Source organism: Syngnathus typhle, linkage group LG5 (genome assembly GCF_033458585.1).
Source record: "Syngnathus typhle isolate RoL2023-S1 ecotype Sweden linkage group LG5, RoL_Styp_1.0, whole genome shotgun sequence".
Classification (NCBI taxonomy): domain Eukaryota; kingdom Metazoa; phylum Chordata; class Actinopteri; order Syngnathiformes; family Syngnathidae; genus Syngnathus; species Syngnathus typhle.
Window position 1 is genome coordinate 17,713,227 of NC_083742.1, and position 24,350 is coordinate 17,737,576.

Genomic DNA, 24,350 nt, shown 5'->3' on the forward strand with positions numbered 1-24,350 from the left:
TGGGTGCAGTACAACATGTGTCCCGCAGAGGGCGCTAATGTTCTATAGTTGAGTATTCTATGACAGATCCTATCCTGGACTGACACCTGCACACAACTTGCGTTTGTGTTGCCAATAAATTGCGTAAAAAGCTTTGAATCACATCGGGGAGGCAGAAAATATCTTTAATTTTTTAGAATGATCCAACTATAAGAAAACACTACAAACGTACATGATTGATGTTTTACGTAGCTCTAAGGTGTCACCTCGGCGTCTATTCATTATCATTCTTGTGTGTCAGGAGCAGCTGGCAACGAGTGGTTGCAGGCCTTCATTTGTAGGTCTGTTTAATTACGGTCAAGCCTTTGCTAAACACACATAGCGAACCTGACGGGGGACCGGCTAAATTGAGGGGCCCCTCTAACAACATGTCTGCTAATGCAAGCAGGTATTGTTAATATTGATGGCTCGGCTGTGCTGTTCACAAGGCAACCACAAGTTAAAACCATTTGCAATAATTGCTGCTGTTTCCTTTCAGACACCCCCTACAAGAAGTCAAATCCACCATATTAAAATACTCCATTTAAATAGGATACCATGGACGTGGTTTGAGAGCATTTACAGCACTTTCTTTTCCTTCCACAGTGCAAAAAAATAAATAAAAATGGCTAGCATGAGGACCACGTTTGTCATTTTTCATAGTCTCTTTTTTGGAAATTTGAATATTTTGGAACTATTGTACTTCTTGTTAGTTTTGGTCAAATTAAGTCAGCAGGGCTCGAAACTAACGATTGCCCGATTGCCCGGGGCAAGTAGCGATGGCAGACGGGCAAGTAGAATTTTTTCCTCACTTGCCCGAACTTGCCCTGCCATAATACCATGTTTTCAAGCTGTAAAAAGACGATTTTGTGCATAATTTCTCGCAACTTCTGCCGCTTCTGGTCCGACATTTTGTTTTCTAGGGAGCGGTTAGTTTCTCGTGTAAGTCTGCAATACATTGATAACGGCAAAGCGCTTCGTAATTAAATGCATGCTCTCTCACCCGTCCCTGGCTCTTCTGCGCCTGCGCACCAGCAGAGCTTGTTTCCGGTTGGCGGATACGAAGGCATATGAAGGCAAAACTTATAGTGTTGTCTTTTTTATTGCAAAAATGTGTCGGGCAAGTAAAAATCCACTCCAAAAAAATTCGGGCAAGTAAAATTTTGTTTCGGGCAAGTAAAATTTTCTCCAACTTGCCCGAGGGCAACTTGGGCAAAAAATAAGCTTCGAGCCCTGGTCAGGCTTCAGTCCGTGTTGCCATCTAGTGGTCAACAGTGGAACCCAAAATGAACACATGGCAGAACATTGACTTCCCACTGGGCTGTTTAATCCGGACAATGACAATTAAAGTCAGCACAATACAAAATATGGCAGCTGTAGTAATACTGCACTCATGCAAAATTAGTTGTATATTGTTATATTACAATACAGTATTCATCAAAATATTACAAAAACACGCACAAAGATGGACAGATGGGTAGAAGAGGATGGCGAGAAAGAGGTGATGCAAATACAGGTGGTGACTACTGTCATGGCACAACCACCACCAACAAAAACAATAAACGGAAGTCACCCCTGAATGCTTTCCCTTCACACCGTGCACGGGGGGTCAAGAGGCCTTTGAACAGCTGTCTTGTCAAAACCAAACAGTGTCACAAAGGCCACTGGTACTGGAATGCCCCCCTTTCACGCTGCCTAATCCCAGAACACACTGTTGTCGGAGCCCATCAGGCAACGAGCCAGAGATGGGCCTTCCTGCCCTTTGGAAGGCGGGTTAGCAGTAGTGGCTCAGGGGAAAGGGGGGGGGGGGGGGGGCTGAGGGTGCTGGTGCAAAAAGAGAGAAGAGTTGTGCTGACTGAGGCCAATTGTGTAGTTGTCAGGTAAAGATTACTGAAGGAGGTGAAGTTCAAGTGGATGACCGAGCAAAAACAAGCAGACAAGGTCCCTTTAAACCGAAAACGTTCATTCACTCTGGAAAAATAACTCGCAGAAGTGTTTCTATGCCAAAACAACAACAAAATATATGACAGTTATATTTGTTTATTTTCACTAATGGTCAGGGAACAAAGGATTTCTGCGCTGCGCTAACAAAGTCATTGTTTTATAATAAATAAAGAAATACACAAATATGTAGCGAGAGAACAACAAATCACAGTTTTCCACTTGAAGGAACTTTCTGGTATGTGTGTAGGTGCCCGAGTATGTGTGTGTGTGTGCGTACGTGTGGTATTTGGAATTCCTGCGCTTGAATGACGTGTGTTGTTCAAGTCAGGAATGTTATGTTAATCTGCTATTTCTTCCAAGGAAAAGAAAACACACACACACGCACAAACACAAAACCCCACAAGTATAGAGAAGAAGTGCTGTGTCTGACCTTTAAGTGTCATCAATTAAAAAAAGAAAACGCAATGGGGTGGAACGAAAGGGAAAGCGGTGAGTGCCATGGTTGCCCGGCAACAAAACCTGCCAGTACATCATGAGGAATCCAGGCTGTCTGTCAATAGTGGGACGGAGTGATTATTTATTCAGCCGCATCATCCGACTAGCACTCTTGTAAAACTAACTAACCCACTCTTCGAACATTTATTGAGCCGCTGACAGCTGGGCCCGGCCGGCGTAGGAGCTTCACAAATGACATTTTGGGTAAATGAGGCTGCCGCGGCCGCCGGAAAGGTCGTGTAAAGGATCAGGAAACAATATCGAAACACCTGAGAAATTGCTGCTCATTCCTGATTTTTTTTTTTTTTTTTTTTTTGCTTTTAGGTGAATAGAAATACAGTGGAACCTCTATGCGCTTTGAGCGGTGTTGATATCGAGATTCAAAGCATAATCGCTACGGTTTTTGTCAAAAGAAGTTCAAATTAAACAATAAAAGGTGTACTCACCCTTGATGGCCAATGAGAAGACATGGCGACGATTGTGCACCTGGGAGCTGAGTCAAAAGAAAACACAGTTGACTCCACACTTCTTTTTTTTTTTGTCATCATTATGTTGACCAGAAATCAGACGCTGTTCTCCGATCGCTCTCCCTTTGCCGGTTCTGACTTGTTTTAGAGGTTCCACTGTAACGTTGGGCACAGAAGCAGCCAATGGGGTCTTAATGTTAGCGCAGTCGCTGCCGTTTGGTGTAAAATCACGTCGATACAAAAAAAAAACAAAAAAAACAACACATGGCGATCGAGAGTAGAAAATGTATAAAGCTAAATCATATATTTCTGCATATTTATACATGACGCATTATTAAAACGCACTTGCATTTATGGAGGTAGATAGCAGGGAGGTGAAAATATACAGTGGTTGCTGTGCTTTGGAGAAGAAAAAATAGGTGGCGGTACAATTTTGAATGTTATTTGCAAGGTTAGCTGCGTGTGGAGTAAGCCATACAGTACAGAATATGAGGTGGATGATTTAAAATAAAAAAAATTAAAAAAAAAAAGTGGCAGGATGCTGCTGATCTCCTTGAGTAAACCCATCCGGGACTTTTTGCAGGAGCTGTCGAGGACAATGTGGTCGCTCCTTCCACGTGGACGTGTGGCGCTCACACAAAGAGGACAGAGTAAGGGGGGCATCGGCAGACTTGGGACGACGACTCTCGCACCCATGACCCGTGGCAGCCTACGGCGGAAGCTGCGGACCAGAAGGTTCTGGACAAAAAAAAAAAAAGAGACGCATCTCAAAACTTTGGACTCATTTGAAAATGGTGGCAAATTGATTGTATCGTTACCAAAATAAATAATCTGTTATGCAAGGTGTTTTGAAGACGAAAACTAACTCCATATACACTTTTATACTTTCCAAACACACAGCAATGACCTAGAGTGTAAAGAAATCAGTTACCGTATTTTCCGGCCTATAAGGCGCACCGGCCTATAAGGCGCACCTTCAATGAATGGCCCATTTTAAATCTTTATCCTTATATAAGGCGCACCGGACTATAAGGCGCACCATTAATGCATCATGTCAGATTTTTAATCCAAATCAAATCATTCTCCATTTTATCTTTTTTATTTCAACTTCAGACGGAAACAAATTACTTTATAATCATAAAATAATGATCCATAGTCTTTTTGAGTCATGATTCATAGTCTTCAGCGGGCCACTTATGATTGATTTCATGACACAACGCTTTGGGCCAGTTTAAATTTAGGAATTTGGTCCATATATAAGGCGCACCGGCCTATAAGGCGCACTGTTGGTTTTTGAGAAAAATTTAGGTTTTTAGGTGCGCCTTATAGGGCGGAAAATACAGTAGTCTAAAGGGGGGGGGGGGGGTTGTACTTTGACGACATCTCATGGTACCTATAGGGGATTACAAACCTTTTCGGTCATTTTTTTTTTATTCCCAATGACAATATTACACGCCTATCTTGAAAACGTATCAAGAGTTTGGTTCACCTGGTGCCCTCCAGGCCGTCTCCTCCACATCGCTCTGACTTGGACATGGCGTCACTCTGGCACTCTGCGCAAACCAGCCTCTCTCTCACCAGCTGGGCACTCCACAGTTTCAGTTTGCAAGCCGCACTCGCTTGTTTCACCCTCAAATACACACAATAGCTGCAAAAAAAAAAAAAAAAAAAAAAATGATTGAATGAATCAAGCAGGTAAAGGTGGCGTTTTTTTCCACACACGCGGTGTCATGTCACCTGCAGCATATCCTAATATCAACAACGCTCGGCAGACAATAATAACGTGTTCTCCGGCAGACGCTTTGTACTCCCCCGTCGATTTGTTTTGTCTCTCATTCAGTCATCTGTCGCAAAACATGGTCCCGATTGAGCTTTTTTCCATTTCCGTTTCTTTTTTTTTTTCTCCTTTGTTGAAGTGACGATCTATTTTGACAAGGACTAAAAAGATGAATAGTCAAGTCTTATTTTTCGTGAACTGCATCATCTTTAGCGGGATAGCTGGAACACATAGCTGCTTTTCTGGCTAAGAATTTCTCGTTATGTTGCTTTTAAATTGATGAAGGAATAAAGAGAAGAGGAGAATTTCAAAACACCTTTAAATAACAAACCATGTATTTTTAAAGTTACGCTAATAATGCGCGTCGCTAACAGCCACTATTACTAAAATTAGATCATGAAATTTTTTTTCTGGTAATATTTGGACATCAGTCTCAGTTTCATTCGTGCAATATTTATTCTATTATCCTTGTAAATCTCAATTTAGTCAGGCAAATATCATTTTTGGAATATTTGATACACATGAACTATGCAATTGAATTTTGCGCACACAACTTGATTTTAAAAAAAAAAAAAAAAAAAAAAAGAAAAATCCACTTGGCTTTAATCCTGATGGGTTTCTTGAAAACAAGCTCTCTCTTTTTTTCCAACTCCAACAATTGGGACATCTTCCGTAAATCAGATTGCGTCACTGCCGTTCCATCTTATTATCTATGTCAGGTTCCTGACAACATCAGGGACCTTTTAATGCACCGGAGGAGGCTTTTAATCCCTTTCCTCATCCATGAATGTCTCATTTTCTTGACTAATGTGCGTCCAAGGCCCTGATAGCGGGGGGAAAACACGCGAGTCCAATGTCACTTTTAATCAGCTTCTTGGAGAACGGCCATGACTTTACATCCTGCTTTCTGAGAACATCTGCAATCACAGCAAAGACCACATCCAAGAAGGACGGCTGTACTTTCTTTTTTTTTTTTTTTTTCAAACCTGGATTACACCGGCTTTATCAGCTAAGGTCAGCTCACGATGCACATGGACACTGTTCATTTTACAGTCAAAGCAAGCTCAAGGCCCCAAAGAGGAAAAGCATCTGCTAGACCAAAGCAACCACTTCCGCACCGAGTGCAGTGCGAAAAGGAGACATACAATTTTTATACGCAATTCAGACAGAAGATGGCTTACCTGGCCTTCTCCTCCTTCACTAGCATGTGAGGCCTCCTCCAAGGATCCTTAAAGTTCCTCTTGAAGGAATCCGGAAGGATCTTCGCCACGTCTGCAGGTGGTGAAGGAGATGGCGGAAATGCAAAGAAGAAACAAACAAGTACTATTATTTGATGACTTGAACAACCATCATTTGGACTTTGGGAATAATTCAGCCGCCTGTGTTGTCAACGTTTATCGAGAGGTTCTGCACATTCCCGAGGAAAATGATTCAACTCAGCTGCACACATTGCTTCATGCGCGGCCGATACGGTAAATGTGTAACAGGTCTGAACCTGGTCCAAAGCAGAGCAGAGCATTAATACTTAACTGGCTCACCTTTTGCCGAACTGCATATTTGGTTGTTTCCGAAGCAGCCGCGGCGCTGTTTGAGGTCCGGGCAAGGCGTCCCCCCGTTTCGAGGCGGGACAGACACTTGGCGACTCCTTTCCGTGCTTCCCACCCCGCACGGAGACGTACACGGTGACCAGGGACCCCAGGAGCCCACCGTGCAGTCGATGGCTGCTAGGGAATGGCATGGAAACAGAGATCAGTAAAAATGGACACACTCGAGAGCTTGGAATGAAACTTCTAAGCGTGTGTGTGTGGTGCTGAATGTTGTAAATAAGACCCTGATGGTCTTGACGGTGAGAGAAAGGTGGACAAATGGCGTGGGGCCCGCCGCTGTACTTTGTTTCTCTCTGGTTTCACTCAGTGCCACACTTGAGCACACACACGCGTGTGCACACGGAAGCGACAGCAGCAGCAATCAGGCCCAATTAACCAATTACATCAATCCGAAGAGGAAGTGGTATTGATCAAAGTTAAGCAGCTCCAGCGGGAAATCAGCGGCATCCGACCTCTAACATTCCAGGAAGTACACATGTCATAAACACAAACAAAGAAGGTGAGAGGAGGTTCACAATGATTGATTTTTGTGCTCCTGGTTGCTTTGAAAGTGTTTTTTTTTTTTTCTTCAAACTTGCTGGATTGTTTGTACAACCAAATTGCATTCAGGCAATAGTTTCAATGACCTATTTTAGATCCGATTGGTCCAATCAGAGTTGAAAATGATCCATCACCAATGATCCATCTGTCATTTAATCAAATTATTAAAGTCAATCTTAATAATTCATCTTAATTATCTTAATAACCTGATATTATTTAATACAATGTGATGCCAATTAAATAAAAGTGCATTAAGGTAAAATCACTGTGATAAATTTCTCTGAGCAGCAAACGGACAATGAGGAGAGCAGGTGCATCCGGGGGAAGAAGAAGATGAAGAACCCCAAACTATGGAGGGACTCCCCACGTGACCACTCAAAGTCAAAGTCAGCTTTATTGTCAATTCCTTCACATGTCAAGAGACACAAAGAAACCGAAATTACGTTTTCTCTATCCCACGGTGACGAGACATATTACACGATAGACATACAAGTAAACGACACAATATAAAAACAAGAAGGCACAGACACTAAATAATAAATAAATAAAATGAGTGATGAATAAATAATAAACAAATAAACTACTCCATCTTCATTGTGTGTGTGTGTGTGTGTGTGTGTGTGTGTGTGTGTGTGTGTGTGTGTGTGTGTGTGTGTGTGTGTGTGTGTGCGTGTGTGAGAGAGCGCTTTCAAGGTGCCGCCACGCTCTGTTCATTCCCATGGTGCTGTCGGGGGGGCGGCTGTCTCGGTGACACAGCCAGTCCACAAAGCCACTGTGGAATCTCCGCATTCCTGCACATTAGTGCTGCCCACCTGACACCCGTCCGTCCGTCCGTCCGTCCGTCCGGGTGCCTTTCCCAGATCACAGCACACTCATTTGTCAGAGCGCTCGGGCTCATTCCAATTGCAGTCATCACTGGAAAACACACTTGTACCTCCATTTGGATTCATCTGGAGCCAACTTGCTCCTCATTCTTCTTCTGATCCAACACACACACACACTTTGTTTCTCTTCACTGAGGGCCACACGGCCAATTAGGGTCTTTGGTGAAAAGGGCGGACGATGAAATGGATAGGGTCGGCGAGTTCCCGCACTCCAGGAAGGGGGTAGGTGGTGAGCCCACCAACCCCCCCTGCACCAGCATGGCGCCTTGTGAGCCAGGCCCACCGGAGGTCAGGAGGTAATTGCCTAGCCGCGGTGGTCCTGCGCTCTGTTTCTGGTACGAGCAGTGCGACAAGAGTCGCCACCCACGTGATAAACCCTGCTAACAATCTGACCCGCCGCTCGGCTCGCGGCCACCACCTCTGACCTCTCACCCCGCGTGGAGAAAACAAGTGGTTTTTGTCTGTGTGTCAAGCACCCCCCTACACCCTCCCAAAATAATTAGCCTTCATTTGAAACATTTTGGCAGCACGCTCTAAAACAAATAGGTACATTTTTTACATTATAACACTATTGTTTGCCATTAGGGTCCTTCCAGAAATAATAATAATTTTAAAAAAAAAGAAAAACCTCAAAAACTCAAACAAACGTGACAAGGCAAGAGTGTTTTTGGTCCGCACGGAGAGAAATAATAACAGAGGGTCCCTGGCAGAGGTTCACACAAACATTGCGAAATGGCAATTTTGGCGCAAACATCGGCAGTCGCACTTTGCGATAATTGTGCCCCGTTTCGGCTCGCTCTGCTTCCATTTTAGGATGCCGTGACAAAGGCCTTATCGGAGCTGCTTGGACAATTTGCTTTATCTCCTTGTCCCTTAATCACCTTCTTCTTTCCCTCCATCTGTCCCTTTTTTGAACACCCCCTTCTCTGATGGGACCCAGATGTCCAGCTGTTCTCAGGAGGACAACAGAGCCCCTAAAAAAAAAAAAGAAAAAATCCCGAGATACCCTCCCAGCCAGAGACGCGGGGGCCAACTACGGTAATAATGACAGGTTAGCACATACGTAAATGTTTCCTGACTGACAAAACAACAAGACTCATCAAACCTATGCGAGGTGTGTTCGAGAACCATCGTGAAGGTTCGAATCAATCTCGCCTTGGTTATGGGAGCCTCCAACTACTACTAAGTACCCACTGCTCGACCAAAGGATGTTTAAAAAGTTGAGAAATGTGACGCAATAGTGGCTTCTTGAAAACAAGCAAGGCGTCTGAAGAAATGAAAACAAAAAAAGTGATTTTACAAGCAGAAACATGCGTGGAGCGCACTTGGAGCGTATAGCTGTTGGTCCAGCTGGCCCGTTTCAAGCCTTCGAGGTAAAAACATCCAAAGACGTGTGGGATGGAAGGCAGGAAGAGCGAGGAGTCAACGTCCGGGTCGGGACGTGACAACATTCGTACATTTCCCCACAGGGGAGAAGAGAAGCAGACGTGCCAGATGAAGTCAACTACCAGGCACCGCCATTTTGTCTTGGATCACTGGACCGAGGTTTAGTAACAATTGATTCTGACACAAAAATCAAATCAGGTTCCTGGTCTACGTGCACACTGATTTATCAACTTTGTCACATCTACAGTTATTCATTTGGACAAAGGGTAATGCTAGCTACCAGCGCTAGCGGCTCGCTAGCCATGGAAACGAACCGGCTCGTTGCGAGCGTCACGCTCACATATCACAAATTAAAACGTTTTCCCACCACATGAACACACAAGCATCGGAATGTCCTACTGCCAAAGCGTTTACGAGTAACGGTGTCAAACAAGGTGGCCGTGATGCCATCCAACTGAAAAAACAACGCCGCCACTGGCAGAGCTGGGATTTTTTTTCTCGAGGGGGCCAAGGGTGTTATTTATTTTACAAACCCCTTAATGTATTAAAAATACTGATTCATGATGGGTTTTATATGGAATATCTGGGCTGGCACTTGGGAGTAATCCAATCCTATTTGGGGGAGGGGGGGCAGTGCCCCTCCGCACCACTCTCTAGCTCCACCAGACAGATGTTGATGAAGACCAGACCTGCAGCATCGGAATCTGATGAGTCCAGGTGGAGTCTCGTGTGGAACAGAGCCAAGGACATGACATGTAACACACAGGAAGTCAAAGTGTTGTTTGTTTTTTTACTGTCAAGATACAGCAGACTATCTTCTCAAACTCAAATCCTTGAGAAACCAAAGATATTCTGTCCATGGTTTAGGTGTTCAGCTTTATCACAGCTACCTTACAGATGATTATTATGGCTCTATTTCTTTGATATGTATTGGCATCCTTGGAAATTTAATGAGAATGTTGCTTATTTGATCCAGCATGGGTCAAGCCAAGGTTGAGTGTGTATACATAGAGGTTGTGTGTGCTTACTTAACTAGAGGGATTCTTGAAATCCACCATTGTGCCCTGCAGGTGCTTGTTAGTGAGCACTTAAGACACAACATACAGCGGCACACAATCCCTCCAATGTCCACACAATGAGAGCTTTCCACACACTCCACCAGAGACGAGAGCAGCCCTCGCTCACTGCTTTTTCCCTTCCCTACTGTAATCCTAACCATCTTTGGCTGGATGTTTCCATGGCACCCGTGCACTCCTTTGTCCTTATATAGCATCAGTCAGCAGCATGATTTCAGCAGCATGACCCCAAACTTGCTTTTGGGCCATTTTCGGACTTTCCACGACTAAAATTGCATGCCTTCACGCACGGACATCAATGGTGCGCTGCATTTTGCAGTGCCCCACCACATTATGTTTATCGTGTACTGTGTCTCGTCACCGTGGGATAGGGGAAACGTAATTTCGATTTCTTTGTGTGTCTTGGCATGAAGGAATTGACAATAAAGCTGACTCTGACATTGTGCAGATATTCTAGAACTAGTACTACAAGGGAATTTTAATGTCCCACTGAAAGGAAACAATGAGTGAATATCTTGTAATGTGATATTTTTTGGAAAAAGAAATACGGCATTTTGTCTTAAAATTACAATATCACGAAAAGGTTTGATTGATTTATTTTCTTCAACTACAAAAGCAGACTATGGCCACAGAACATTTTAACAAGTGAATATTGTGACTTTTTAAATAAAATAAAAAAGACTTTACTTGCAATGTGACACATTTCTTCGATTTCGCTCAAAGGCGAGTGGCATTGGTACATCCATAGAAAAGGCGAATGTTATGGATTAGTTTTACACCAGGTCTTATTCTTCTCCAAAAGTGGTTTTCTTTTTTTTACATTGTGATTGTGACATCGTTAATGAGAAAGAAGTTTGATAAAACGCCTATTTTAAAATGCCAATGCATGCATGTTAGCGTCGATATTGGCGATTTTAGAAACCTTTAAGCGACGGATATTTGAATAAAAACTATGATTGTATTATAATACTTACCGGCGTATAGTCTTTGTTTTCCATGATTAATATTACAGTATCTTGCTGAGTTACTTGCACTAATAATAGTAAAAAAAAAAAAGATTTTTTTTTTGTCTTCTTCGTTTGTAATTGCATGGCTGTATTATACTGCCTCCTCGTGGCCAGATTGGGAACCCTTACGGTCTAATAATGCAGCACAATGAGCAGCACAATTAGTTGTTCACACTTTATTTATCATAGTTTTTATTATTAACATATACTTAATACTCACGTATTAGACTATCATATTTTATATTGTTTTTACTCGGCTTTTACAAAGTGCAGTACTGTAGTTTAGAAAGTATTAGTATATTATGTAGTATTAGAAAATTATAGAGAAGGATCTTATTTAAAAAAAAAAAAAAACGGAAGATTTAAAGATATATCTAGATGCACACTGTATATCTGAATTGAATTTCAATTTCAAAAATAATTTTTCAATGAAATTTTTAGGCCTTTTAACACCGAATTGAACTTTTCCCCTGGCTGACTACTAGGCTGCAGTAGTAGTAAAAGTTTTTGGGGGACTCACCAGATATTAGGCACACACTCTGGTAGTCGTCGCAGCAGTCTCCGGTCTTCTGACAGTACGTGTCGCAGTAGCACACCGTCTTCCTCCGCGTGTACTCGAAGCAGTCGTTGTTCCGCCCGGTGCAACAGTTGGGGCTGTCCCGTTCCCTGCAGCCGGCCTCCACTCGAGGCACCGCCACCCCGCACAGCAAGGCCAAACATCCGCACAGTGACAGGACAGATCCGAAACGCGCGGAACTCCGTCGGTGCGCACCCATGACCAAGGTGCTCCACGCGGCTGCACAAGATGATACGATTTTCTTCTTCAATCTGACTTGGTGGCGGGGGTGGAAACTGGTTTTAAATGGCTTTCCTCGTGGGTCTTGTTACGGGAAAGCGCCGCACAGCATTGCGCTGCTCCGGGATGGGTGACAATGAGAAGTTAGTGATGCGTAAAAGTGGACCAAGAGCGCGCACCAGCTCTCCTCTATGCGCCCCTGGGACACGCCCCTTTGCAGCTATTGTTGCCTTTCCCAAACTTTTACTGTACCTCTCTCTCTCTCTCTCTCTCCCCCTCCCTCCAGGGGTTTTTACTAATATCAGTTGTACAAAGCAAAATGTCATTTAAATTTCTATATACGTATTCTCAGTGCAGTGATGCTTAGGAAATACTTTTTAAAATCAATGTGTGTTCATTCAGCCTTTTTTTTTTTTTTGCTGACTCATTCAAATAAAGTGAACGAATTCAGGCGGGCCAACACTACAAAAAATGCCAATAGAAGAAATATCGACTGCTGAATATTAATGCATCTACATGTATAGCAATGGAAGAGTCTCTTCCCAAAGGCCGGCTCGTCGGTTTGATCATGCCGACACTGAACGAGCCATGAGAGATTTTGCCCATTTTATTGGATCAAACATCTCTGCACCATCAGGGAACAAAATGATGACGGGATGAATGGAGGCTCCTCATAAAACCTCATTGTGTGCGGAGAGGAGCGCTCTCTCATCACTGGGTGAGTGCCAGAGGGAGATAATCGCTCCAGTGTTTGATGCTCCACAAGATGAAGCTCTTGCTACATTGTCATTGGTTCTATTACAAGATTGTTTTTATTGAACACAATTCTCCTCTTTTCTTCACAAGACCTGACCAAATAAAAAAAGCTGACAAATGACATCAGCCGACCGAGTTTGATCAAGTCATGAATTATTCCAGCATCACCCCTAACATACAGCAATTAATCAGAACAAGTTCTTTTTAAAAAGTCAATTTTAAAAAAAAAATGGATGAACTTTTACTTTTTTACACATCTTCATTGAACCAACATTAAGGCTTCATGAAGACATGAACCTGTGGCGCTATTTAACTGTACACCCAATGATAAAACAAAACAAAAAGTATATTTAAGTATAGAGACATTTTTTAAAAATATAATTATTCGTCAGAAATGTTACACGAGTAATACTTTTCAAATAAGTCAAAGTAAATACAGTAATGGATGAACATTTTTGGTTCATGTTAAAATTTAATTCAATTATGGTGGATTTTATCTTGGCAACGCAATTCAGTAAGCAAGATGAATGTTTAACAAACATGTTTGGAATTTCTTCGAGGTTTTTACACCAATTTGTAGTTCACTATAACAGGGTGGACATGTTAAGATTGACAACACACACAGGAGGAAAATGACAGTTTATAAGATTAAAAATCTATTTTGCCATGATTCACATTTTAGTAAGTGAAGCAAGAAAATGATAAAAAAAAAAGTGGGTTGTTATGTCATTGAAAACATCAGTCAGACTGTGAGAGAAGACACTAAATACAATTTATAGTGATATTTAATCAAAAGGCACATGAGGGAACTATTTGAAAGCAACTTGCCAACCAGGCAGCGTCGTGTTCTCATGACAAATTGAGTCGGAGATTTTTATGACGAATTTGCCCTATTTGATCCGAATATAATATTTAAGTCAAGATGAAACTTTGGGGTTTTTTTTTTGGCGCAATGTCCGACTACATTTTCCCAAGAACCACAACACTGGATGAACAAGATTTAAAAAAACAATAAAACGTAAACCATGGACACGTAATCACCCTGCAGCAGCCTGCTCAGGTGAAAAGCACTTCAAGTTGGCTCTCAAGCTTCAAATACAGCAATTGGATATGGAGAGAATATATATATATATATTTTTTAAACTTCTTCAAACACATTTACATCTAGACTGGATTTTTTTTTTTTTTGAAGGGAAAGACAACAACACAACAGCAATTACATTTTTTTTTAAACATACAGATATGAAACATTCCAATCAGTAAATATTAGGGGTGTAACGATTCATCGATACACATCGATTAATCGATATAATGCTCTACGATTTATTGGCATCGATGCTAAACGTAAACATCGATTTATATCGCCGTGTTTGACCTCGGACATTAGACGCGACTTTATTTTGAAATCCAGTTCATTGTTGCTTGCTTCCTCTTTCCGGCGTTGTTGTGTTGTGAGCAGAGCACGCGCGTGAAAGGGGAGGGGACAACTAGTCCGCGGCTCCTGGGCTGGTGCTATGGCTAGTGTCCAAAAAGACGAGGAAATTTGCTCCCCTTTAGGCTTCAAGTCATTCGTTTGGAAGCACTATGGATTCCAAAGAAAAGATGGCTCAACGGACAAGACACGTGCAGTTTGTAAATCCTGCCATGCGGTGATCAAATATTCAGGGAGCATGAATCTCGCCGCTCATTTAAAGAAAAAACACGACATCAAAGTTCAGTGTTAAAATAAGCACTTTGTATACTACAATACTCTTGTAATTTCCTAAATAAAAAGTTTGCAGTACCTTGTTGATTTTGGGTATGAATTGTTATAAATCAGGATATTGTTCTATATTTAAAAAAAAAAAATCGATCGTAGAGCACTATATCGTGATATATTGTGAATGAATCGCAGCGGGCTTTAAGATATCGGCAAATATCGTATCATAGTTCTTTGTATCGATATATCGGATCGTGACAAAACCCGCGATTTACACCCCTAGTAAATATACTTACATTAATCTTCTAAATAGATGAATAATTAATTCATTATTAATAAACCGTATCTATATAAATTATCGTGTTTGGCATCTGACACAGAGATAAAATATATTTATACTTTAGAATGAAACAATCATGATGGGAATAAAAAAAAAAAAAAAGACAAAAATAAACGGTGTCTTTAAATAGTAAACTCATTCTATTAAAGGCTTTGTTTATGGATGCGACTGTAGTTTATACGGATGAATGAAAGTTATGCAAGAGTCAAGTATCCTTCTAACAAAATTAAAATATGATCAAAAAGCTTTAAGATTCAAGTTAATTCCATTTCTACCCCGATTGGGATGTGCGCGTCGGAAGCGGCAAGAGAAGCAGGAAACGCGACTCACTCCGTCTTCCACACTCGGTTAAGAACCTTGACCACCTCCTCGTAGATGATGAAGACGATGGCCACATCCAGGCATACGCGACCCAGACGAGGAACGGTCCCCTTATAGAATCTTTGGATGAGAGTAAACAATTATGCATTGGTGGCACTTGAAGAGGGGTGTGTAAACTTTTGATACCCAGCGCCAAGATAAAAGTGCCGACTCACGCTTTTAAGCCTTCGTGTCGCAGAATCTTGACCGCACAGTCCAGCGTGCTCTTGTACTTATGTGCTTCGAGACCCTTGAGAAGGAAACACGGGTTACGACACCTGCAACAAACACAAATGAAGTTTGTAACTTCGTACCTGCATCCTTGTCTTGATGACATCGAGTGGCGTGTTTCCAAACACGCTTGCTGCTCCTGCGATAGCTCCGAAGGATCCGGTCACCGCAGGATTGATGGATTTATTGGGATCATCACCTAGTGGCATAAACCATCTTGTGTTTGTGAAACATTCCAAATAGAATTGAGTAGACTGAATTGTCAGAATTATGTTAAAAGAGAAAAAAACTCAAAAGATGATGAGGTATCATTCCTAATGTATATTTACACTTCTGTTGTTTAACATTAAACTCCATTTGATTTACTTTTTAAATACAATAAATAGGATATAAACGGTTACATAAAGCACAGCGTGACAAAGGATGCACATAGAAGTAGTCTGACCTTTGTACCAGTTCTTGAGCGAGGTCATCACATAGAAGCGAATGGCCTGGTTGGAGCCCTGTTTAAGCACGGTCGCTGTGAGACCTTGGTAGGTCCCTCTTAAACCTGGTGAAGCATAAAAAAAAATCCCCCCCAAAAATCCTCACAGTGCTTCATGTGGTGTTGCACTGCCGTGGTCGGCCACCAGAGGGCGCGTTAATCATGTACCTTGAGCTCTGATAATCTCTCTGACTCCGTGATAGAAGCCCCTGTACTTGGGGTTGGCTGAAGTCTGGTCATGGATGAATTTAACCTTGACGAGGAAAAAATATATTTGGTCACGCCATTTGAGTTATTACCACTGAATGCGCTGAATGCACACCTTGATGGTTTCCATGGGACAAACCACCAACACGGCCTCCATCACACCAGCTCCGAGTCCACACAGCAGCCCTCGAGTGCTATCCAGTCGACCTGATTCGTCCTTTGCTCGGTTACTGAGGAACTCAAATACTCCGAACCTGACGACAAACAAATGTAGGTTTCACAGAATAGCCCCCGAAAAACATTACGAGTGCACAGCAAAAACACCCACTTAGCGTCGAGTTACTATTTTATAAGATTCGATATGAGCTGTATTAAAAAAAAAAAAAAATGATGCTCTGTACATCTATTTAAAAAAAAAAAAAAAATGGATGAGGGGGAAAAGGCTGATGTTTTCTTGTTTGGCTTCTTCCACTCAGCTTGACTTGTTTACTTGCCATCCTAATAAGTGTCCCTAAAGTCGTCCATAGCCAACATTTCTTTTTAAGTCCATCTGCCAGGTTGTTGCAGAATTTTCCTCAGCTCATTAACTCTCCACATCTGCTCTTCCGTCGCACCCGTCGTCACATTTGCAACTTTCGTACCTTTCCCCCACATCTGGCAAAGAAAACAAAATGGCAGCGCACCTACTCCACTTTTTATTCAAATGGATAGTCAAGCTGTTCCCCGGCTGCCAACGTAATGGGCCAAGGCTTCCTTTTTAAGGATGTGCCGTAATAACCTGGCTGACAGTCCGAGATGCGTCAGAGCGCTGAACATTCTTCATTAGAGGGTCTTTGTACAAGGTCAGACAGCTTCAGTGAAGGGACGAAGGAAAGGAGCGGAAATGAGAAATGCACTCACGGCTTTAAAAACAATCGAGTCAATCCGAATAAATCAATACTTTCTGTCTTCACAAAGATAGCAAATGATCACTTTTGTAATTCATCCTAAATTAATGGAATGTTTTTTTTTTTTTCTCCAGTACTAGAGAACACCACAAAGTACATTGGATATGAAAAGTCTACACACCCCTCTTCAGTCGTCAGTTCCTACAAAAGCGAGAAATAATTTCCGCCATTAATGTGACCTACGGCCTGAACAAATCATTTTTTCTTTTTAAGAAACTTTGTAAAAAAAAAAAAGAAAAAAAGAACTGAAATACGTATTGTGGTTGCAAAAGTATGCACCCCCTCTTAGAAGTGCAGATGAGTCTTTGTTCAGACTGATTAACCTCAAATATAGTTCAAATGTGTTTTTGTGCTGACTATTTTGTGCTATCAGATGGATGGCTCATGGCTGGATGTCCAACGACACAACTTTGTCCTATTGTGCATTAAGTGTTTAAGAGAGCAGCCGGGGAAGGACGAATAAATATCGTGACAAATCAATTATTGAAGGGTAGAACAGGTCAGTTGCTCTCTCGTCCATCCTCGGCTCGGCCCGTCTTTCCGATGACCCAGGAATAATCTTTGCGCAACACGATGGTGTGCGGGCAATTACTTAATGGGATGGGGAGGAGAACACAGAATAAAAGGGGCGGGTGCGAGACAGCGGGCGTCGCACAGATTGAGGTGGATTGAATTGAAGATGGGAAGAAAGAAAACAACAAATACTTCTTCTTGGCTTGATTATATTACTGCCTAAATAGCATCATATGTTCCGTGACCATGCTCGCAACTCAAATCACCTTTCCCTATTGAAATGAATGGTAGCATTAAAAATAAATAAATAAATAAATAGCCCCTTAAATCGTTCACTGCAGTTGACACACAATATTTGTCATCTGTAAAACCGCAATGACAACCAGTTGTCTGTTGAAGGCGGCGCTCTCAAGTCAAACTCATCCTGTCAAAACGTGGTCAACAAATATCACCAAACTGACAAAACCTCTCGGCTTGTGGTCTTCCGAGACCTCGTCTGGCTTTGAGTGGCATCTTTGCGCCGCTTGACTGCACCTGTCTCTCCATCGCAGGGACAGGCGCGACCCTCCAGCCCAACACACACACATATGCGTGCAGGTATGCAAACAAAGCCAAATGAGAAACAGGAAAGCCAGTCCCCGCCCCCCCTGTGGCTTTATTTTGTGTGTGTTTGCGTTTGACAGGAAATAAATGTCACGGCTGCGCGTGAACAACAACACTATCACTCTCGAGAGTGGCGGCGTGGCATTTCTGCTATGCGTGGCGGCTAATGGGCTTGAATAATTGGACTGTGTGAGCAAACGCTTCCAGGTAAGCGACGGCAGCCGTGTTTTGCTTTTTTTTTTTTCCACTCTCGCTTTCCAGTTGCAAGCAGTTAAAAAAAACAAAAAAAAAACTTCTACCACAAAGCGGATGTTGTAATGTCTCCACAATGTCTCGTGGTAATCATCTGGATCGGTTCATTAACGAGCCGCTTGTGTTTGGGGAGTTGATTGCATACCTGACTGCGGATTTGGGGATGGATCCGTACAACAGCGAGCTGAGTCCTCGGTAGAGTCCCGGGATACCGTGACTCCGCACCGTCTGCCTCACGCAGTCACCTAGACAATGAAACACAGATTGTTGTTTTTTAATCTATCAGTAATATTGATTTACCGTAATTTTCCGACTCTAAGTCGCACCGGAGTATAAGTCGCACCAGCCATAAAATGCCCAAAGAAGGGAAAAAAAACATGTATATGTATGTAAGTCGCTCCTGAGTATAAGTCGCCCCCCCCCACCCAAATAAAACCGCGACTTATAGTCCGAAAATTACGGTATTTAGAATGGCTGTGTCGGCTCGTCCATTTCGTAGAATGGAGCGAGTCAGAATTTGCTATTAACTAGCAAACCTATTAACACATGAAGCATTTGAAGAGTTGACAAGGAAAAGCGCCAAAGCAACGCACTAGTGAGCAGAAAAGGCAGCAGCTGTCTGGAGCGCTCATTAGCATGTTCCCCAAGATGCAGCACATGTCAAAAGATAACGTGTGTGAACGTCCGTGTGTGTGTGTGTGTGTGTGTGTGTGTGTGTGTGTGTGTGTGTGTCTGTTGGGGATGCATAGTGAGTTTTTTTGTGATGCGTCTTAAGTGACATAAACATTCACAGCGGGGAATTAAATTTGATAATGAGCTCCGGAGAGTCAACACACGATATTTTTTTTTTTATACTGTACACTTTTTACGATGTTTGAACGGATATGGTGAAAACAAACCCTTATTTTTCCTTCAACTCACCTATGCCTCTGTATTTGGGAGGGTTGGCCTTCTCATCCAGCTGCAGTTGGGTCTTCACATACTCGGTGGGGAAGGTGATGCAAATCTCGATGCCGCCAGCGATTCCGCCTGAAAATTCAACAACCCTTATCAAATCCCCTCAAAAAAAGACAACTTCAAAATTGGCTGTTAGCTTAGCACCCGTGCTTAGCTTAGCTTCAGGCTGTATGTTCCAGGAGCCTGCGCCTGCCTGCATGACAACAAGGTGCCATGACGTCACAGATGGTTGGAAAATGACTTGAGCTGGCTGGCGAGCTGGTTGAAGCGAAATCAAACTCACGGCCAAACCACTCAGAGCAGTCACATTTGGGGTTTATTACGTTTGAGAATGCTCGGAAATATGGAAGCATGAACGGACACGGGGAGCTTGCCGTCTAAACCTCACAATCCACACGGGAAGGAGGGAGGACACAGAGAAGGATGACATTAATTAAATCATGCAGCCTGCCGAGGGAGGGGGCTCCATTACACAGGCCAAGACCCTCCATTAACTCAATGACACACACGCACAAAAACACAGACACATTATACACACAAGCACAAAATGAAAGCAAAACAAGAGTGGAAAGGCAATCATGAGCAAGTGAATTGCGCAACATTGCCCGCATTGTGACATGGCTAAATCACGTTGGCTCAGCATATCGTTAACGCTATCAACTTAATCATCCCATCTGGAGGATGAACTGATTTCATTTAAGGGAAATCGATAAGAGAAGATGTCTGTGACTTCAATCCAATTAAGTGACGTGGTAAAAATAGACGCCGGCCGGTACAAAAGCCTCACATAAATTGTGAAGAGTAGGACTCGAGCCCAGTGTATCGAGTGAACTACTACGTGATCAGAATTAGCAACAATATTATTATGATTTTTTTTTTCTTAAGATTGCACGTCTATTTTTTTGGGTTCACAAAATTCCCATTCACAGTTTTTAGGCTGGTGCGTTACACGTTGAACGGAAAACTCAATCATGTTGTCATTTGGACATATTGTATAGCGTTCAACATACCGGTCCTGGAACTTTCCTGACATGGGAACCTTAATTATGTTGCAATTTGGTTTAATGACACCAGTCTTGGAATTTTCCTGACGCACCCAACATACAAGCTTATTCGCTCCCATTCCTGGAATCAACACGTTGGTGACCCCCGTGATGTTCGCCACAATAACACGCCCAGAAGGTTCATACAAGTCACATGATGGTCCCCACAGTTTGCGATGACGTGGCGCGGCCTAATTGGGTGGCTGCGTGTCGGGAAAGAGAAAACAATTGAGCTCATTCATGAGCAGGGAAGAAAACAAACAACGTGACGAATGGTGTGAGCTGCCCACTACATGTGCTCTGCGTTTTTCATCTGGCACACAATCGCACAAACGCACTTGAAATGAGTGCCAAACGTGGGCTACATGTGCCCAGCGGCCATTAATCTTTATCGTCAACCTCTGCTGCTGCACCTTCCCATCCTCCGCGCGGTCATAAAATCGATGCGTCCACATAGATCCTTGACACTTGCTATTACGGCGGAAAAAATGAAAATGGAACTGGAGTAATATTGGGCGCAAAGAGGTAGAGTTGAAAAAAAAAATGCCTTGTCAGATACACACAAACAAGAGTGGATGAGAAATGGAAAAACATCTGACTATCCATCTCTAAGCACACCATAGAAGGGCTGCATTTAATTCTTTTAATACTTGATTCATCTGGTGATTATTTTGTTAAAAATTGATGAATAGGATTAAAAAAACATGTTGCATCCTTGTGCCACAAATGAATTATCATCGAGTTCTTTATTGGGTCGAGGTCTGGCCACCGACTATAATCTGCTTCTTCTTCAGCCACTCCTTTATTTCCCTGGCCTCTTAACATCCTTCTTAACATGGTCCTTTTGGGGGGGGGGAAACATGGATGACGCTTACTCCAAGTCCGGCTGAAGCACAGCAGTGTTTAAAAGTGACGATCTCCGTTTCATCACACAATTAACAACCAAGCAATCAATAATGCATTGTCGTCGTCGTCATCATCCGTGCACCTACCGGCCAATTAAAAAGGAGCAATAGTGATTTATTATTAATCCACATGTTGCTCATTTCCAATTCTCTTAGGATGAGAATGGAGGAAAATGTTATGGTTCATATTTAACGGCGAAGAATAAGGCTAGAGGAAAGGCTTCCTATAAATAGACTCTTAATATTTACAGCGTCATGGAAGATGAAAAGAATTATTTATCTCGGTGTGGCCTTTTCGGCTTCCTATGTCCCGGCCGGCCGGGCAACGCTCCCTCCCCTCTTGGCTCACGGATTCTTCTTGATGGCAAGTTGACTAGAATCGTTCTTTTTAGATGATCTTAAAAATCACAATAAATGACTGTCGTTATACTTTGAGTGCTTTGGTAACTTGCAATGAAGAAAATAATAAAAGATCATGGTCAGCGTGGTCAAGAGCTTCAACGACAAATAAAAGTCATTGAGCTGGTCACTTCCATTGAAAATGGCCGACAAGCTTGCTTGAATGACGAGCTCTCTCAGCCCGAGAGGAGACGAGCACTCAGGCTGCCATGCTGCCTGAGGGTGAACCGAGCACAAAAAAAAAAAAAAACGAGGAAACATGGCATTTCCACAAAAACGTTTTTTCCATCTCTCACAGAAAGGCCAACAAATCTTAAGTCCATTTTGTTCTTCCGCCTCTCTGCCCTCAGGCCTGAAAGTGGCCCGCTCTTGTTTGGTGTCCCAACTTCAACCGTCAGCAGCGTGAGAGAAGCTGAAGCAGCCAATGACAGCAAATGTAGTGCATTAAGACTTGACCTTCTACTTCTTGCTTTGACTACCCGGACGGAGCCCTCAGGCATGCACTCGAAAGTCTTCTCCTTCCACACAGACAACACTAACCGGCGCTGGAGAGGAGATGCAGCGTCATTCTCAACCCAAATCAGGTTTTATCTGGATATCTTGGACAGGGAGGCCCACAGGAGTTGCAACGCTGCTGTTGTTGCAAAACCGGACGGACGGTCTGGAAACGAGTTACAGCGAGAGAGGGAGAGGGGGGGCGACACGGGACCCGAGCCAGTCAATCAGGCTGCTGAGGGCTGGCGGCGGAGGAGGGGGGAAGGGAAAGAACCCCCACAGGATGGCATCAAGCAACATGGGCCCACCATTCCATAGAAAGCCACAACTGTGTCAAGCGTGCAGATTATTAGGCACGCCTGGCCCATGCCACGCTAGCTAATAAAGAATCTGTATACCAAAAGGAAGGTTTTTTTTTTTTTTTTTATAAAGATCGTCACGATAAGGTTCAAATTTGATTCACACCCATTCTTGACATATTTACTGCGTCGACACACGCACGCAAAATCAGTGTGTTCCTGCCACAAAGGAACCCCGCTGAAGTTGCCACTCCAATCACCGGAAAGTGCTGCAGCACACTGATCAACAGCACAGTGGGCGGTCTCAACAACAAGGACTGATGGACAAAACCATCATCTCCGTATTTTAAAACAATCTTCTTTGGCAGCAATGACAACACGTCTATCAATCTTACATTCATTTTAGAGGAAATGAATGCATCGCTCAAAAAAACAAACAAAAAAAACACTACCGAGATTAAATCGGTAACTACCGAGTCCATTTGATCACTGTCGCTAACCAAAACAGCAGGACCAAACGAACCGCCGTGAATTTCCCTGCATCATTTTAAAGATGATCTTACAAGACACAGTGACAGCATCTCTAAAGATGATTACCATTACAGTCAAAAATTGTATAAGTGAGTGACATGGTCGGATTATTCAAAGTGTGTTTTTACAAATAAACTCCGCCCCTATTCGTAAATACCACCCCAGGAAAAAAAAAACTAATAACTGCTTCTTTGTCCAAGGGCCTGCCCTTCATATAATGCATATCACTCCTCTCTAAAAGCATTAAATGGCATCGTGCCCTTGCTGACTGAGACATGAAACGACATTGTAACATCAGCAGGTCAATTCTGATAAAGCCTTGAGTGCATTTCCATTCATTCAAATGATTTGAGCTATTAACCTGATCGTGGAACGAAATACACTCGTATCTCAAGGCACCGCTTTCTTTACCTCCTGGAAATATTGCGTGTAATTTAATTCGATAGTTTTGGCAAAAGACTGCTTAGCCTCAACCTAAGAAAAAACAACAAACCAAAACAAAAGAGGAAAAAAAGCAACTGGTACTTGACAGACTTCAAGGCGCTAAGTGTACTGTAAGTTATTCTGACATTTTATGTCACTTTTTCGTGAGATAGTTTGAAAATTACGTACCTGCCAGAATCGCTTTCCCAGGGTGGGTTAACTTGGACCTCCCAGCGGGCGCCGCCGCCGCCAGACACCTCGGTGTGTGGAAAGGTCTTCCACATGTCCCTTTTATCTCCATTTTGATTTTAACAAGACAGCTCTGAGGGGGAAAAAATGCCTGTCAGGAGTGTTAAATCTTTGTGGAAGCTGAGCCTCAAATAAGACCCAGTCACAGACACGGATGTACGTCGCCTGTCTCGCGCGCCCTCCCGGACTCAGGTGGAGGCGAGCGACTGCTCCGTGCGCGTGGCCACGACCGTGTGGACTGCCGTGGGAACTTACGTGTCACCGGGAGAACGGAAAAGTAGATGAAGGAACCAGGAAGTGGGGGGGAACGGCGGAGGAAAGAGGCGCGTTCGGAGAACTTTAATGTCCTCGCGAATTGGTGAAAAGCGCGTGGCCGAGAAGAGACAGGCGCGTGCGTGTGAGTGGTGGCGAGAGCGGAATGAGGCGGAGGGAGGGCGTGGCGCAGGATTTCTTTTTCGCTCTTCAGTGACAGCGAATTAAGTAAAATTAAAAATAAATCTCGTCTCGATTTATTTTGGAAACGGGACACTTGGAGGTTTTATCCTCAAAGGGGGGGGGGGGGGAGAAAAAAGAAAGCGCGTGTCACATACGTCACGGTAACGCCCTCCACAAACAACTTCACTTCTCTCGGACTGAAACTACGAACGCTCGCAGGCAAAG

At 43.1% G+C, this 24,350-nt stretch overlaps 2 protein-coding genes and 1 long non-coding RNA gene across 4 annotated transcripts; 1 reads left to right on the top strand and 2 right to left on the bottom strand.

Moving 5' to 3' along the window:
- Nucleotides 1-1,323: 1,323 nt before the first annotated feature.
- si:dkey-178e17.3 (somatomedin-B and thrombospondin type-1 domain-containing protein) lies at nt 1,324-12,197 on the bottom strand. Of its 2 annotated transcripts, none has more exons than XM_061279261.1 (5): nt 11,722-12,197; nt 6,240-6,422; nt 5,883-5,973; nt 4,414-4,572; nt 1,324-3,662 (listed from the first exon to the last, which is right to left on the bottom strand). In XM_061279261.1, exons 1-5 carry the CDS (start codon nt 11,975-11,977, stop codon nt 3,557-3,559), a joined length of 795 nt encoding a protein of 264 aa, XP_061135245.1. In that variant the 5' UTR covers nt 11,978-12,197; the 3' UTR covers nt 1,324-3,556. The 2 variants fall into 2 exon arrangements, with proteins under 2 accessions (XP_061135245.1, XP_061135244.1); XM_061279260.1 differs by having other exon boundaries at nt 6,240-6,425.
- Nucleotides 12,198-12,786: 589 nt separating this feature from the next.
- On the bottom strand, nt 12,787-24,199 carry si:dkey-178e17.1 (tricarboxylate transport protein B, mitochondrial). Its single transcript, XM_061279244.1, has 10 exons — nt 23,946-24,199; nt 23,631-23,763; nt 19,311-19,418; nt 18,535-18,634; nt 16,190-16,328; nt 16,036-16,120; nt 15,829-15,933; nt 15,467-15,582; nt 15,329-15,402; nt 12,787-15,233 (listed from the first exon to the last, which is right to left on the bottom strand). Exons 2-10 carry the CDS (start codon nt 23,740-23,742, stop codon nt 15,119-15,121), a joined length of 954 nt encoding a protein of 317 aa, XP_061135228.1. The 5' UTR covers nt 23,743-23,763; nt 23,946-24,199; the 3' UTR covers nt 12,787-15,118.
- Nucleotides 18,231-22,591, top strand: LOC133154517 (uncharacterized). The gene is made up of 2 exons (XR_009714479.1): nt 18,231-18,344; nt 22,044-22,591. It is a non-coding gene; the product is annotated as an uncharacterized LOC133154517 (long non-coding RNA).
- Nucleotides 24,200-24,350: the final 151 nt, after the last annotated feature.

What these genes read in the sequence shown, in the direction of transcription:
- si:dkey-178e17.3 (XM_061279260.1), bottom strand. Translation starts at nt 11,977, where the DNA reads ATGGGTGCGCACCGACGGAGTTCCGCGCGTTTCGGATCTGTCCTGTCA. An exon ending in AATATGCAGTTCGGCAAAAG is followed by an intron (nt 5,974 to 6,239) that starts GTGAGCCAGTTA and finishes CACCACCTGCAG; the next exon opens with ACGTGGCGAAGATCCTTCCG. An exon ending in GACGGCCTGGAGGGCACCAG is followed by an intron (nt 3,663 to 4,413) that starts GTGAACCAAACT and finishes TTTTTTGTCCAG; the next exon opens with AACCTTCTGGTCCGCAGCTT.
- si:dkey-178e17.1 (XM_061279244.1), bottom strand. Translation starts at nt 23,742, where the DNA reads ATGGAGATAAAAGGGACATGTGGAAGACCTTTCCACACACCGAGGTGT. An exon ending in TGGGAAAGCGATTCTGGCAG is followed by an intron (nt 19,419 to 23,630) that starts GTACGTAATTTT and finishes TTGAATTTTCAG; the next exon opens with GCGGAATCGCTGGCGGCATC. An exon ending in AGAGATTATCAGAGCTCAAG is followed by an intron (nt 15,934 to 16,035) that starts GTACATGATTAA and finishes ATGCTTCACCAG; the next exon opens with GTTTAAGAGGGACCTACCAA.